The sequence below is a fragment of the Panthera onca genome, chromosome F2, assembly GCF_046562875.1.
Source record: "Panthera onca isolate mPanOnc1 chromosome F2, mPanOnc1 haplotype 2, whole genome shotgun sequence".
In the NCBI taxonomy this organism is placed as follows: Eukaryota; Metazoa; Chordata; class Mammalia; order Carnivora; family Felidae; genus Panthera; species Panthera onca.
Genome location: NC_138356.1, coordinates 20,182,268 through 20,199,191, shown reverse-complemented (window position 1 = coordinate 20,199,191; position 16,924 = coordinate 20,182,268). Strand labels below are relative to the sequence as shown.

At 42.6% G+C, this 16,924-nt stretch overlaps 1 protein-coding gene across 4 annotated transcripts in view; it reads right to left on the bottom strand.

The window, feature by feature from the left end:
• Nucleotides 1-16,924, bottom strand: part of SULF1 (sulfatase 1) — a 176,880-nt gene that overhangs the window by 62,186 nt on the left and 97,770 nt on the right. For all 4 annotated transcript variants that reach the window (XM_060610700.2, XM_060610705.2, XM_060610706.2 and 1 more), the window contains exon 5: nt 8,631-8,870. In XM_060610700.2, coding sequence (XP_060466683.2) covers nt 8,631-8,870 — 240 coding nt within the window. The remainder of the gene's footprint in view (nt 1-8,630; nt 8,871-16,924) is intronic.

Here is a 16,924-nt window from a genome sequence, read left to right as displayed (position 1 = left end):
TACTTAAAATACACATTTCTATTTCAAGATGATGTTTAAAAATTATTCTAATACAACAGCAACATAACCGTAATTCCGCAGCTACACAAAAAGCTAAACTATGTTCTGTAGTTAAGTTATCCTCATGTTTACATGTATGATTCTTAAGTAAATACTATTTCTCAGCAGCTGCTCTCAGCTTTTTAGGTTTGGTTTAAACACACACACACACACACACACACACATTTTCATTTGTAAGGAAGCTTATAATGTGATATTCCATGCACTGTTCTGAAAAGGTTCTTTACGAGCCAACCAACCCTAAAAACTGAAGTACTCAATCAGTCTGCAAGAGGAGGACGGTACTATTTCCAATAGTTGTAATTTCGCCAGGGACACGGGTATAGACAAGCACTTTTTTGGGTAACCTAGATGTTTGGTCGCCCTATTAGCTTGCAGACGTAGATAGCCTTCCCCTTAAGTAGGAAGGAGTAGAGAGATTTTTATATGTGTATATATAGGTGTGTATATGTGCACACGTGTGTTGCACACATGCACACTTACACCTGTATGTACATACATATGTAACACACACATGCATACAAGTTTTACTTTTACTGATTTTTACGAGGCTGCAATCTTTCGTTTTAGGGGGAAACGATGGCTAGCCAGATGCCTTCCATGTCAAAGCCACTTTCTAGGTTCATTAAGCAGGGTCTTCCAGACACCTCCACTTACATCCACGAAGGAAGACAGCTTCTGGATGACTGGCTTGAGAAGATGAAAACGGATCCCAGGATCAGGCACTTTATTGATAGTGCTCTTCAAGCACGCATTTCTGAATCTGTAAACTTGTCCACAGTACATCATTTCTGTGTCTTTATGGGATAGCTAGTTTGCTTTCATCTTTGGTCCACAGCCACCTGTAGGATACCTCCACCTGAATGTTTCACTCGCACCTAATACAATCGTCCAGAATGGAATTAATCCTTTTCCCTTAGGAAATTACTTCTTTCTTCAGATTCCTTTTATTCTCTGAGTGTCATAATCACCTTCCTGGTCAACCAGGCTTGGCACCCCAGAGTCTGCCCTGATTTCACCCGCTCCTTTGGTCCCCTCGCTAAGTAGTCGCCACCACCTGCAGGTTCTAGGTGGAAAATGGCTCTCGAACCTGCCCCACCCTTGATTACAGGACGCCCCTCACGAACGCTTACAGGCTTCTGCCAGCTCTCCTAGCCAGGCTCCAGGCTCTTTCCACTCCTGGTGCCACCTTCCCGAAGACTGGCTCTGGTCACATCACCCTCTTCCAACAATTGTGGACGGACCGTCCCCCTCACCTGCACAACCAAGTTTCATTTGGTAGCTTGCCATTCAAGGCCACCCTGACTGGACAAAATCTGGACAAAATCCCTCTTTCCAGCTCCATCCTGCATTTCTCTTTGACCCCGTGTCCAGAGAATGCATTTTCTCCATTTGCTCTGGTTTTCACCTCTCTGCTTTGCCTGTGCTTTGCCCTCTTCTCCCCACTGTTTACCAAGACCAGACGAGGTGCCATTTCAATCTCAGTCTTTGCCCGGTTCTACAGCGATTTGGTTCTGCGGCTCTCGTGCCATTTTCCCTTTCTTCCTCATGCTGTGGTCATGTTTGTACGTAAGCTGATCTCCCTTAGACCGTAAGGGTTCTGAGGGCCAACATCGCCTTTGCCTCATCTCTGTACTCCCCCTGCTTCCCATCCTTGCATATAGTATAGGGGCTCCGAAAGTTTTGTTTCTTGCACTGGGGTTCATGGACCTCCATGTATTCTGGGGATTCTATAAATTCTAGACTTATGTTTTCACTTGAATTATAAGTGGCTGAAGTTGATATTTCTGGTCGGATTCATTTTCTTGGAAGAGTTGACTCAGGTCTGAGAAACGGGGGTAGGACAAAATGTCAGAGGGTCTCACATCAGGTAGGACTCAGGATTTCCCTCTGAGCTGACTGTGTGCAGTAGGAATTCTAACGAGGGGTTCTTGTCTTTAGAGACTAATCACCTTTTCACATAAAGTACAAGATAATTTTCCTTTCTAACAAAAGGCAATGTGACCTCCAGTCAGAGGCCGTGGACCAGGGCCACACCCACCATTACTTCAGAAGGGGACGATTTCCAGGAACCTTCCACTTAATAACCTTGGGCCCAGCTCTTTCCCCTGGCCTTCTCCTCATCCCCAGGGGTTTTGTCCCACGTTCCTCTCCGTCTGTCTTAAAAGAGGTAAAAGGGTACAGTGGCTTGGAATATAAACGCTGGAGCCAGCCTGCCTGGGTTCAAATCCTGGCAGTGTCATTTGCTAGCTATCCTCAGGCAAGTTATTTAGCCTCTCTTCACGTCCAGTTCTCCATCTGTGAAAACGCGAGGATACTCATAAGCACAGTGGCGGGGTCGTTGTTAGAATCGAGTGAAATAAAACATACGTAAAGCGCTTAGAACAGTGCCTGGCACATAACCAGGGCTTTTTTAATGCTGCTGCTGTGCTGGTATTATTATTAGCAGCACCGTTATCATTATGCTCCCAACGCTGTATCCTGGTTTCAAATAATGTACCACTCAGCTGTCCAAGGAGATCTTGGAGTTCCGCGCTTGTGCATTTGGAAAACTTTCTTGAGAGGTTACATACTTTTCTTCCCCAATCGGCCACATTTTGCGGCAACGAATTCCCATTTGGCTTCCGTTTTCTTGCTTAATTAGTTTTTAGATTTTTCTCCTGTTACGTTCAGTTTTGCTCTCTTGTTTTTTCCTCTCGGGGCAGCCACGATGGGTCACTCCTGCCCTTTGCCTCCTTGTTTTACTTGTTCAGTTATTTAGTGCTGTTTTCTATCCATCGCCATGGCTAGTGCCCCTCCCTTAATCCTCCCCTTGTAAACTATTCCTTCTAGTCTCTTAATAGTCCTTGTTGCTTGCTTCAAAACTCCCTCCAGGTTTTCGGTGTCTCTGCGCTAACAGAGTGTAAAAACATGTACTCAGGATTCCAGATGTGCCCTCATCCAGCACACTTGTTCCAAGAGAGACCAGGACCTCATGCATCACGATGCGGCACCCCGGTGCTGTTGGCTTCAAGTTACTCTGGCCTTTCTTGTTGCCTCGTAACATTGAGACTCATTTGTAATCACCCCTGGCCTCTTTCAACATTATGCTTCCTGGTAGCGCTCTGCAATTGATTATCTGGGCTTCTAATTATTTTCTTCCAGATGTATTAAATCTCGTTCTCCCTCCCTAAGGTGAATTTCATTTTCTCGCCCATATTGCCATTATATTATGTGTAGTTTGAAGTTTTTCTTATCCCTTGGCATTGGCAATTCACGTCAACTTACTACCATCAGAATATATCACTAACACACCATCTACCTGTCCTTCTAGATCATTCTCTTCTCTGAGACATCATTAAGCACTTCCCTTCATGGCTGTTTAAAAAGGGGGTGGGGGGGGTCGGGTGACAGGCAGAAAGATCAGAAAGACCTGATTATAATTACGGGTGACTTTAGGCCCTGCTACGTCTGCGGAGGACAATCTGTTACATAATACTTAAAAATTTTTCCTTCAACTCTTTGAAGCAAAGGCTTTTAGGTCAGCAGGAGGAACTATAGAAAAGAGTTCTGATGCTGTGGAGAAGTTAAATCTTATTTAACATAACAAATGGTACACTAATTGAGTTTTTACTGCGTGTAATTGATAAACTTGGGGTCACAGGATTTTACTGGTAGTTAACACACCAATATACGTAAGTTTGAACCAAGTTAAAATTATAATTTAATTTCCCAAGGAGACTGTAAGTCTAATGAAGACAAGGATCTTACTTATATCTTGTCAAGCCAGGGATCTTACTTTATATCTTTTCATATCCCAGCACTTAGTGTAAGTCTAAGCATATGTAGTTCAATACATGTATGCTATACCATATGTTACTATCAAGATCTATAATACCATAATTCATTAAAATAAGAATATTAGTGTGTGGAGGACAAATAAATAAATAAATAAATAAATAATTTTGCTATGAGTAACATAAGTTTTGTAAAATAAAACGACATGAAATCAGAAGAATTGATTCATTGGTCTAAATTATTTTGTTATAAAAGACTTCTTTACAAAGAGATTTACTGCAGCTCTCCATTAAATATTGCCCCTTTCACCCAAGTGATATGAAGTTAAATGAGTATGAGTAAAGTTTAATTCACACGTGATTTTATGTATCATGTGTTACGATTGTAATGTGAACACTACAATCTTTAAATGAGTCCATATAAAACGTACAGGGATTATAATAAAATTACAGTTTAATTTCAGGCAGGAAAGAAAACCTAGGAATCATTCTGGTTGATCTCTGCATTGCATATACAAACTGGGAAACTAGCTCATGCAAGTTCTCCGAACATATTAAAGGCAGAGATGGGACAAGGGTCTGACTCCCCTCAGCCTTGATTTAGGGTGTTTTTTTTTCTGATATGTGATGCTATCTCTCCAACGTAGCTTGTTACTTTTACCTTAAAACCAATGACAGGTTTTACATTCATGTCTATACTCTTACAAGAACTTTACACTACATTTTTTTTTTTTTTGAGCAGATGGGCAGGATATTCATTTCTATGATAGATAATCCAATATCAGTCCCACTTCACTTGTCAGAACATAGAATGCAATAGACGTGTTGTTGTATTTTCCCCTTTTGAACATTAAAGCTGTTGGACAGTCATATTTTCCATGAGTAAAGTTAGAAAAATTTAGGCTATAGCCAGTCCAAAAATATGCCTCAGTTCTGAAAAAGAAAATATCATGTCAGACAATGGTAAATATAATATTGGATCAATTCGATTCATTTAAATCCACATATTCTGGAGGCATCCCAAAATAAGCTTCTTAGTAATTCGTCTTCTCTGACTTGTTCTTCATAAAACTGATTACTGCACTGTGCTTTTCTTTAGATGAATATTTATGTATGATATATATTTTGGTTTCTTGCATTATTTTTCTTAGCTTCTCAGTTAAATGTTCCAAATAATGTATTCATTATTAGAAAAACAATAAAATCTTTATATATTGGCTTTCCCCCCTTCTAGTTTAGTGGCTTATAAATAATTATGTTGGTTTAATACCTATTCACCAATTTTCTTAATTTCCTAAGATGCCTGTCCTCCTGATGTGCTTATTTGTGTACTTTCAAATGGGACCCTGTCCCTGGCTAGATCAATAAACTCTTGTCACAAAGACATCTCTGCTTCCTAATTGTCTGAGACACTTCAATATTTTCCCATCAAGGATAAATTTAAATTGTATAGATCTCTATCACTGACATTTTAGTCTTCCAATTTGTATTTTTGCCTGATTCACTAATGGGCCCATCAAAATTTATTATGTGTGTATCATCCTTTTTTGGTTTATCAACTATTTGGAAAAGTCCTCATTTCCTTTAAAGAATTCCTTTTCCCCTGTTAAGATGACTCACTATAAATTCAATTATTACCTAAGTATCCAGGCCCCTGGGTGGAAGGTTGGCCTCAGAATCAGACTTAGGTTCCAGGAGCAAATCTCCTGTTCTTGGAGAAGACAAGTGACTGAAGCAGGCTGCTGGGCTGCACAAAAAGCCTGACAGTTGTCATCGGGGCAGGCTTATGGGGTGCAGTGTCATTCTAGACCTAACCTGTACATTTAGGGTAGGACACTGGAAAGAACTCTGAAGACCAAGGTCCTGACACCCGTTCTTCCCATTAGAATATCAGATGTGCCACTTTGATCTTGTTGGTGTAAATTTGCTCACCTGAAAATAAGGGGATCGAACTAAATTATCTCTATTTTATTCAAGCTCTTGTAATCCATTGTAGGGTAGATATAATGTAGTATAACTAAAACAAGGCCCAGAGTATACTGCGCTTCTTAGATAATTTGTTTCTATCTTGGTGACCCAGTAAACTTCGTAATGGATGGCATTTCAATTTTTCCTTTTGCCATCTGGAAGCTTAGTTCCAAATATGCACCTTTTCTCCACATCTCCATGGTATGCACTTTGTATACCAAGCTTTGCCTTGACTTTAACTGGTACAGCCCTTCATTTCCATTTTCCAGGGTTCTTACTGTTCGGTATCCTGTTACGTTTTACATGTCTCTGAAGGTGCTATGGAATGAGGCATGACAGAAACATGTAAAGAAAGAAGATGATGGAAAAAGGAAAGACTTTGGAGTCAGGTGTGCTAGATTCATCCTACCACGGGCAAGCCTGTGACCTTAGACAACTCTCTTGAGTCTCTGTTTCTTCACTGGCAACACAGGCAAATCCTTTCTTTCCAGGTTGCCGGAAGAATTACGTGAGACAATTTAGATAAAGCGTCTGTGCACATAAGTAAACGACATATATTAATTTCCTTCTTTTCCCCCTTTCTTTTTTCTCCGTAGTTTTATTGATGTGTAAGTGACAATCAAAAGCTGTAATATATTTAAGGTGTACAACCCGATGGCATGAAATACATAAAGACTGTGAAACATTCACCACCGCCAAGCCAATCAACATATCCATCACCTCACACCTCTACTATTTTCCTTTTGTGGTCACAACACCAAAGATCTACCCTCTCAGCAAATTTCAAGTGCACAATACAATATTGTGGGCTATGGTTCCATAGCCGTATGCCGTTTCTTCAGAACTCATTCATCTTCTTGCCCTTGCTTGATTTGCCCCGAAACAGACTATCAAACCCTGGTTGACCACTCTTAGTCTTGGTAGGGTTCTCTGTGTCATCCTGCAGCTTTATTTCTCATGACAGGCATCGTCCGTCTCACTCTGGATATGGTGAGAGTCCCGACCCTTCAAGCTCTATACCTGCTACTAGGGATTAAATTCTAGGGAGCCTGGGAGTCGAAAGGCATTGATTTCATATGATGCTTCTCATGAACAAAACACGAGTCGGTGGTTAAAATCAGGAACCAGGCATCAGGGGAGAATTTCTGGTTTCGCTTCCTAGCTGGTCACACAGTATTTGAAATCCCCACCCCAGTTATAACACACAGCCAAGTACATTTGCTGTCTGTAAACCCTATAGGGATGTTTGATGGGTTTGCAAATTGCCTTAGGGCTCTCAGACGAAAGGTGCCATAAATTTAAATCACTTATGTGAGAAAACACACTTAGGATAAGGCACTCTCAGTAACCTAGTTTCTTTCCTAAGTATAAGCAAACACCCTTGAGAGTCACGGGAGGAGCCTTCCCTCTGAATGGAGATCTTGAGATGCTTGTGAATGACAATGCTATCAGAGTCAAAATCAATATTTTTATCCATAAATAACAAGTATTAAGAGCGCACAGAACGCCCTGAGAAGAAGCAAATGGCCTCATACTTTCCAAGTCCAGAGGGAAAGATTAATTTCATGTTTTAAAGATATTTCAGAGAATACATATATCTGAAACCCTTTACTTCTAAATCTTCAGAATAGAGAGGCTGTAGACCCGCAAACCATTTCCAACAAACTTTAATGATGACATCTTTAATCCTTCTAAGTTTTGGTGGTTCTGAAAAAAACTATTTGTGCACTGCAGCTCTTCTATAAACACCTTTGTTGCCTTTCATGAAGAAATGTTCAGAAAACCCCTAAGAGAACATCGGAATGCTGGGATAATAAAGGCTTTGGGGGCTAACGTTACCACAGTCTTTCTTACAAAGATTGAATGACGTTTATGACTTCTCTTTTTTTAAAAAATTTTTTTAGTGTTTATTTATTTCAGAGAGAGACAGAGTGCGAGTGGGACAGGGGCAGAGAGAGAGGGAGACACAGAATCGGAAGCAGTCTCCAGGCTCTGAGCTCTCAGCACAGAGCCCGACACAGGGCTCGAACTCACAGACCGCGAGATCATGACCTGAGCCGAAGTCAGATGCTTAACTGACTGAGCCACCCAGGCGCCCCTGTGACTTTTCTTGAAAGAGGTCTCCAATTTTCAAAAGAGCAATTAACCAGAAACCTCTTCTTGCCCTATGTAGGTTAAACAATGACAGCAGGTGTAGCGATTGGGAGGCCTTCCTTTCCTGGAAGACAGGGGTGAACATGTGAGACCTACAAATAACCACAGCCTAAGCTAAAGAAACTCCAACTTCTATTAGTTATGAATGAATAAACAGATGAATCAACAAGGCACACCTCATTGGCTTATTCATTCAGTTATTTACTAATTCAAAAAATAATTTTTGATTATCTAGTGGGTCCCAGGTCTTGGAGTGGATGCTAAGCAGTTTCAAACATTTGATGATTTCTCACTGAAACAATCTGCAGGAATTTACCAACACCTAAGACAAGCCTCAGGCTTGATCCCAAGCAGGCAAATGATCCCAAGCAGGCAAATGGGGTGAATACTCTTCTGTTGCAGATCCTCTTAGAAAATTCTGATCGTTGGGTGCTCTGATGAATATAACACTTTTGTAACGTACCCACTGAGAATCACTCTTTTTTCTAAGGGATCGCTCATTGGTACACTTTTCAGAGTAAAAAAGAAGGGGATGGGGAGGACACTGATGCAGAAGAGAAGAGTCTACCCTACTTCTGCTTATTGGAACTTCATCTATTTCATTACACCATGCATTTACCTGTATCTCAGATATACAGCCAGAAGTTCATTGGCTAGAAAGTCCACCTTTACCTGTTCTGTAGCCAGTGTTGTTAAGATACACAGCAAAAGTCCGAGGTTCATGCATCGCCTGCCAGGACGGCGAAGAGCAGTTCTCATTGTTGGTGTAGACATTGTGGTTGTGCACATACTTTCCGGTGAGCATGGAGGACCGGGAGGGGCAGCACATGGGGGTAGTCACAAAAGCGTTGGTGAAGGTGGCCCCCCCATGCTCCATAATCTTTCTTGTTTTGTTCATGACTTGCAGGGACCCTGGAAAGGACAATTTCAACGTTGTTTAGCAGCCTGCGCCACACGAACACCCATTTATGCCGTGTCACTCAGTGACCCTGTTCCCCTGATTTATTAATTTCCCTCCATTGGCTTGAAGGGCTCTATAATTTGACAGTTCCCATTTCCGGAACAAAATTAAGCATTTGGGATCCTATCATCTCAAGCATTTTGCAGAATAATAAACACAATTCAGCTTCTCCTCTCCTTACTCACAAAGAAAAAAATGCAGGCTAATCTGATAATTAAAGCTAGAATTTTAGATATGGAGCAAATTCAAAGGCCAGCAGCCTTTTGAAGATTACCAGAGAACAATAGCCTGTTACACAGAACATCAAAACCCCAGCCCACCACATATGCACAATGCTTGTGACATTGCAGAGGTTACTAGATACAGTGTTTCAATCATATGAAATTAAAGAGGAAAGCCATTTTTCCCCCTATTAAGTAAAAGTCTCTCCAAAATGTCTGTATTTAATTTAAAAAATTTCTTCTTTGTAACTTGGTGTTCCCTAGCAAAGTCACCAAATACCTGCCAGTTTTTCTATCAGGATAGTACTACCAATTTACATCTTAACTTGTTTACATGTAATATCAAAAGACAGACTGCTTAGGAAAGAGCTATGATTCTACTGCACTCAAAAGGATTTACATAGAGTAAAATACTCCATTCTGACTGTGAAGGATGAAATTGTAACATAAGATTGCTGAGGAAGAAAAAAACTACTTCGATTACTCTACCCAGCCAAACACTGCCGCTGAAACACATCCAAATACTGCAGAAAAAAAAGCACAGGCTAGAATTCAATAGTCTTTTCAGGACTTGTCAAGAAATGCACTACAGAGCACTACAGCCAAGCCCATTGCATTTGAATCCTGGAGCCTCACATTTCCAACAGGTCCCACTTCTTCCAAAGAAAGGGAGAAAGTCTATGTCGTTTTCCAGCGAGGAAGGAAATCGTAATGCAAACCAGGCAAGCATTCAGAGCAGAAGAGAAGTGTGCAATGGTCCAAAAAGCCACAGTTAGCCTGATTTTTTTCACATATTAGCTCTTTCTGTTCACATGAAACATACGAAAACAGGAGGAAGGTTTCTAATTGGGTCTCATTAGAGCTCCCTAAAATAGGCTTCAGTTAGGAGGATTCCTGACTGCTTTTTCTCCCCTGGTTGTCTTCAGGGGATCAAGCAACCTCTTTGTAATCGGTGAATAACATGTAGTGAGTGCCCACTTCATGCTGAACATTCTATCAACCTCAGTACTCTGGGCTGGTCCCGTAAGTGTAGCGTTAACAAAAGAAATGGAAAATCCTCTGCTCCCTTGGTCTTCGGCAGTAAACTATCTGGACGAGAACCTACGTATAGAAATCACATTGGGGATATTTGCAAAGCAACGTAAGAGTGTGGCTATAGCAGTAGCAGTAAAATAAGGCTACAAGGGACTGAGGGGGATGTCTAATAAGAGTTCTGAAACAAGAAATGAGGACAAATGGAAGGAGAGCAGGAAGAAAAACGCAAGACGGGCGCAGTGTGTTAGTGGACAGGACGGTATGTGTGGGCTCGGGAGGTGGGGGGAGTAGACGGAGGAGTGCAGCACACTGATTCCCTAGAACGAAAAAGAATGGACACTTCTCTTCATGAAATGTGGGAGGCAGAGTTAGTGAATGGCTTTGAGGTTGGGCAGAGATATTTAGATTTGAAAGAATAGCCAAAATGAAGGCAGAACAGTTTCTTTGTCAAAGGCATGAATGACACGATAAGGAAAAAGTCTTTGAGGGTGTTGTTGTGGCAACGTGGTGATGGAGGTATGTGCACTGAGGAGGGAACAGGCCGCTCCATCGACGTCACGGCCAAGGGATCGCTGAGGCTGTCAGGCCATGAGATGATAAGCACCTGAACTGGATGGTGCCTCTAAAACGGAGCATCTAAGAAGCAGATCCCAGAGACACCATAATGCATCAGAAGGCGATGAGTTGACTATACGGCAACATCTTCGGCACAGGAAGAAAACTGGAGAAGTAATGGTTCGCTGTTGCTCAAGAAGTAACTAAAAAGATGGGACGCCTGGGAGGCTCAGTCAGTTAAGGGTCTGACTCTTGATCTCGGCTCAGGTCACGACCTCATGGTTCGTGAGTTCAAGCCCCGCCTTGGGCTCTGTGCTGACAGCGCAGAGCCTGCTCGGGATTCTCTCTCTCCCTCTTTCTCTGCCCCTCCCCAGTGTGGTCGTGCTCTCTCTCTCTCTCTCTCCCTCCCTCTCTCAAAATGAATTTAACAAAGAAGTAACTAAAAAGATATATGCCCTGTAGAAGATCAAGGAAGTCCATTTTAGAAATGTGGTTTATATTTTTTGATCATATGGGGGAAGCACCCTGGACAGGGAAAGAACTAGACGGATACAGACATGGGGAGTGGGGAGAGTGAAGGGTAGACGCCCAAGTCTACTCATTTGTTCCTCTCTCCTCTTTACATCTCTGCAGTGCTTACTTCATGTAGTATCTTGAATTTGGAGAAAACTCAGCAAACACTATTGATGGATTTTCATTGCCAAATAAATACTCTCTTTATTTCACAGAATGGGGTATCCGTTTCCTTTATGAGTCTTAGCACATTAACAAAAAAAAAAGTACTGGGAACCCTCCTCCAAGGTCCTGAATCTCCTGCAATCTCCTGTTTTCAGACTCATTCAGACTGCTGATATGGGACGGCAGTGGGAAATCTGATCTAAGGTCAAATAACAGGAAAAGGGGAGCTAAAACTTAGTCCAATTCATAACTTGGATTTGCCCCCACCAGGACTCCTCTGCCATTCTAAATGTCACTCTTTTAATTAACTAAGCTGATTATGTCGAGGTCCTAAATAATTCGTCCAGATTCCAACCAGGTCCCACATCAAAGGGACTGATGAGGACCTTTGGTCCCCTCGGTCACCATGACCACTGTAGCCCCACCATTAGGATTCCTGAAAGTGGGTATCTGGCCTGAGGTTTCTCAGTGAAGAGAAGATTCTGAGACAGTGTTTCTCCAACTTTAATTTTTTTTTTTTTTTTCAACGATTTTTATTTATTTTTGGGACAGAGAGAGACAGAGCATGAACGGGGGAGGGGCAGAGAGAGAGGGAGATACAGAATCGGAAACAGGCTCCAGGCTCCGAGCCATCAGCCCAGAGCCTGACGCGGGGCTCGAACTCACAGACCGCGAGATCGTGACCTGGCTGAAGTCGGACGCTTAACCAACTGCGCCACCCAGGCGCCCCTCCAACTTTAAAAATCACCCGGAGAGCACGTCAAATCGGAATTCTGGGCCCGCCCTGAGGTGCTGATTGAAGAAGACTTGGGGAAACACCAGAGAATTTGTACTTGTAACAAGCTCCCTAGTGAAGCTGCTTCACTTCACTTGCACTTGGACCACACTCGCACTCGAGTGTCTGGCTGGACACAGAACCTGGGAAGCCTGGAGCTGCGAGAGACTTTCGTGGGTGCCTCTAAGTGGCTCAGCCCAGTCCCGAGGTGCAAGACACTGCAGACAGGAATGGGAAACATCGATGTCATGCTTAACTCTCAGCCGGATTCCCTTCGGAGCACTTCACACACATCAATCAGTTCATTTAATCCTGACGATAAGCCTTCAGAGCAGGTGTTATTACTTATTACTCGTATATAAAAATCACAGATGATAAGACTGAGGGGCCAAAGGGTTAAATAGCATTCTGAGGGCCACACAAACCCTAGGTTAGCAGAGCCTAGACGCGAATGCAGGCAATCTGCTCCAGAGACCGTGCTCAAGAGCCCCTAGATCTCGGCTGAGTACTGGCCGTGACACTGACGTTTTCAAGACTGAGAAACAGAAAAGAAAAGCTGTCTGCTCGCAGTCAAGATACGTCTCACTTTCCGCAGTCTTGTATTTTGCTTCACCTGGCCTCTTAGAGGCGATGCTGACAGGCACTGCTGCCTGCCTCCCGCCAGCCCCCTCCCCGAGGGCTGAAGTGACCTCAGTGGCCCAGGCCAAGGTGAAGGGGGAGTGGGCTGTGGATGCATCGTAGCTGACATCCACGCTGGTGCTAAATGCAGCCTCTGATCTCGGTGGGTTCTGTGCAGATGGCAGGCACGGGGATCCCACCCCTTCACTCTGACTTTGTTTGTACCAGTAAGGAAAGCATGAAGCACCTTCTTGGCACGGCTGCGTGTCGATTAAGGTCGGTTGGTCGGTCACACCGATTTGCACCGCATGCATCACCGTCGTGATGGTGATGACACTACTGGTTTCTCATCGGGACACTCTCTCTCCCTGAAGCTATTCTGTAATAAAACTCATAACTATGCACTTACAGCTGTTGAGATTAATGAATGGGACAATGTCCTGTCCTGTTGTTGGAAGGACTCACTTTTGTATGTTATAAATTTTTACTTATTTATTTTGAGAGAGAGAAAGAGAGAGAGAGAGAAACCAGGAGAGGAGCAGAGACAGAGGGACAGAGGATTTGAAGAGGGGTCTGCGCGGACAGCACAGAGCCCCATGTGGGGCTCGAACCTGTATGCCACGAGATCATGACCTGAGCTGAAGGCAGCCACTTAACCGAATGAGCCACCCAGGTGCCCTGGAAGGGCTCAGTTTTGTTTTTAAGCTGCAGCTCCTCACCTCCCTGAGTTTCAGGTCTTTGGGGTTGAAAATGCAAATTGTGCTGATTCTCAGTTATTAGAACAATTATTTCATAGGCATGACACGAAGCTTACGGCTGAAGACTCATAACAAGATTCACAAGGCAGTGCTTAGGAGGCTAAGAATGAGACGAGAAAGAGCCCTGGACTTGAACTTATGGGAAAACATCTGGATTTTGCCATAGATCAGCTTGAGCAAGTCTTTTACTCTCTTCTGGGGTGAATGTCTCATCTGTAAAATGGGGCTAAGAATAGTTCCCCAGCTGGATCACAGGGTTGTTGAGGAGCAAATGGCATGATGCTGTTACAGTGCCTCTTGCATGGAGTGTTGTCAGATGGGCTGGGATTTCACTGTGTGCTCACCTCAACCCGCCACATTAATTTTCTCCTGTCGTTTTCATGCCCTTCTCTTCTCTGTAATTTACATCTGAATTCCAAAAGGGGGATAAAAGCAGACAGGTTGCCATAGACTGAATATTTGTATCCCCCACAAAATGTGTGTGTTGAACCCAACGTCCAAGGCGATGGGGTTAGGAGGAGGGGTCTTTGGGAGGGGATTAGATCATGAAGGTGGGGCCCTCATGAGTGGGATTAATGCCCTTATATAAGAGGCCCCACGGGGCTCCCTTGCCCCTTCTGCCGTGTGAGAACACATAATGAGACAGCCATCTGTGAGCTAGGAAGCAGGCTTGCACCAGACATTGAATCTGCTAGTGCCTTGACCTTGGACTTCCCAGCCTCCAGAACTGTGAGATATAAATGTCTGGTGTTTATAAGCCACCAAGTCATGTAGTCTACGGTGTTTTGCTATAGACTGTTCAGGAGTAAGACAGAAGTCAACTATCATTTCTATGTTTTAAGACGTAAAATGTTAATGATGGCTTATAGTTAAAAATCTGAATTCTCTCCTACTCCACATATACTGCTCCCCTACCTCCCCTTAAGCAAGAAGCCTGACTTCATTTTCATTTAAAATTGTCCGTGGGGGAGCCTGGGTGGCTCGATCGGTTAAACCTTTTAAAATCGACTCTTGATTGTGGCTCAGGTCATGATCTCGCAGCTCGTGGGATCGAGCCCTGAGTTGGGCTCTGCACTGGCAGCACGGAGCCTGGTTGGGATTCTCTCTCTCCTTCTCTCTGCCCCTCCCCCATGTGCTCTCTTTCTCTCTCAAAAATAACAAGTAAAATAAACATTAAAAAATAAAAATAGGGGCACCTGGGTGGCTCAGTCAGTTAAGCGGCCGACTTCGGCTCAGGTCATGATCTCGCGGTCCGTGAGATCGAGCCCCACTTCGGGCTCTGTGTTGACAGCTCAGAGCCTGGAGCCTGTTTTGGATTCTGTGTCTCCCTCTCTCTGACCCTCCCCCGTTCATGCTCTGTAGAGACAGAGCATGTCTCTGTCTCAAAAATAAATAAACCTTTAAAATAAAATTAAAAAAAATAAATAAAATCGTCCTTGGAGGTGGAAGCCTGACAAGGATGCTACAAAGTGACTGTAATCGGATCCAGTAGCCTAAAATGTTGCCTTAATTTAAAAAAGTACACTAGTCAGGTAAAACACATCTGTGGGCTAGCTCTGGACTATAGATCCCATTTGTGACCTCTGATTTAAAGAAATGAAATATCGGGCACCTGGATGCCTCAGTCCGTTAAGCATCCGACTTTGGCTCAGGTCATGATCTTGTGGTTCGTGAGTTCAAGCCCTGCGTTGGTCTCTGCACTGGTGGTGTGGAGCCTGCTTGGGATTCTCTCTCTCTCTCTCTCTCTCTCTCTCTCTCTCTCTGTCTCTCTCCCTCTCTCTTTCTGACCCTTTCCCATTTGCATGTGCGCAGGCATTCTTTCCCTCTCTCTTTCAAGATGAAGAAATAAACTTAAAAAAGAAAAAAGAAACAAAGTATTTCCATGTATTATGGTTTCCTAATTCCACGCATGATGGAAAAGAAGCACTGGGTCAGCATTACCGAGATGTTAGCCTCTGCCCAATTTCCTAAGAATTTAACAAATGCCACATTGAGTCAGATCAGCTCAACATTTTATTCCTCAGAGAGGCACCCAGGGACCCTTTTGGAAAGATGTAGAGCTTAATTTCTTTGACTCCAGTCTCAGAAATTTAGGGGAGTTCCGCAAGCATTTTTGATTTTGTTCTTTTTGATTTATATAATATCTTAACTGCAGGAAAATACTGGAACTTTTAGCTTTAGTATTTTTAGATGTTCAGCTTTTGAATTTAAGCTTTTAAAAAAGTTTAATATTTGATGATAGCTGCTTCAGATGTATTTTTCAAATTTTAAAAGAAAATGTGGATATAACTGGTATTATTGATATTACTTCTCCGTCTCCCTCAAACTTCATGTTGATCGTGTCCATGTGTGTTTTTCTCGCTTAAAAAAAGGCCTAAATCTTCCACCCGTTAACATAGTCCAAAAATCTGAACTGTTTATAGGTATAGATACAACCTAAGCTACTTCTTAAGTTGGGAAAAAAGTAAAACCAGAAGCAAGGGGACCATTGGTTAAGTAATTTCATCTTTCCACAGATTAATTTTCTCCCGGGATAATGATCTACCCACCCAATTTGGGTGGGATGAACACAAACACAATAATGAGACTGAGTGTTCTTTGGAAAAAGATACCATGCAAGGTTCTAGCACTTTTATTAATAAATTCCTTATGTGTCTTCCTCCCTTCACAGAGTACTAGTTTATTTTATTTGTCCTTGGACAAAGTTGAGGGAGTGGCCCCCGTTCCCATTGAATAAAAGCTTTCCTTCTGAGCTTGATTTCATAAACTCTGATTACAACCCTTCTCAGACTTTGTCTTTCCAAACAAAGAGGTAGAATAGCTTTATTCTCTCCCCTAAAAAAAGGCATTCTATTATAATTTTTGTAATTGTTTTTCTAATAAGTCTGTTGTATCTTTCTGGAGGTACAGTAGCCAAAAGTGCCTGCAGTATTACAGGTGCAAATAATTTTGCTATTCTTTTTAAGCATTTGGCAAGCATAGTTACATGTACGTGAAAAAACAAAATCAAACCCAACTGTATCAAAACCACAATGCGATACCACCTCATACCCATTAGGATGAGTATTACTAAAAAACAAAAATCAAAAAACAAAAACCAAAAAACCAAGAGCACAAATGTTGTCAAGAACGTGGAGAAATTGGAGCCCTTGCACGCTGTTGGTAGGAATGTAAAATGGTGACACTGTTATGGAAAACACTATGGAAGGCTTTTTAAAAATTCAAAATGGAATTATCAAGAGATCCAGCAACTCCATTTCTGGGTATTTATCCCAAAGAATTGAAAGCAGGGTCTTAAAGAGGTATGTATACACCTATGTTCATAGAAGCATTATTTGCAATAGTCAAAAAGTGGAAGCAACCCA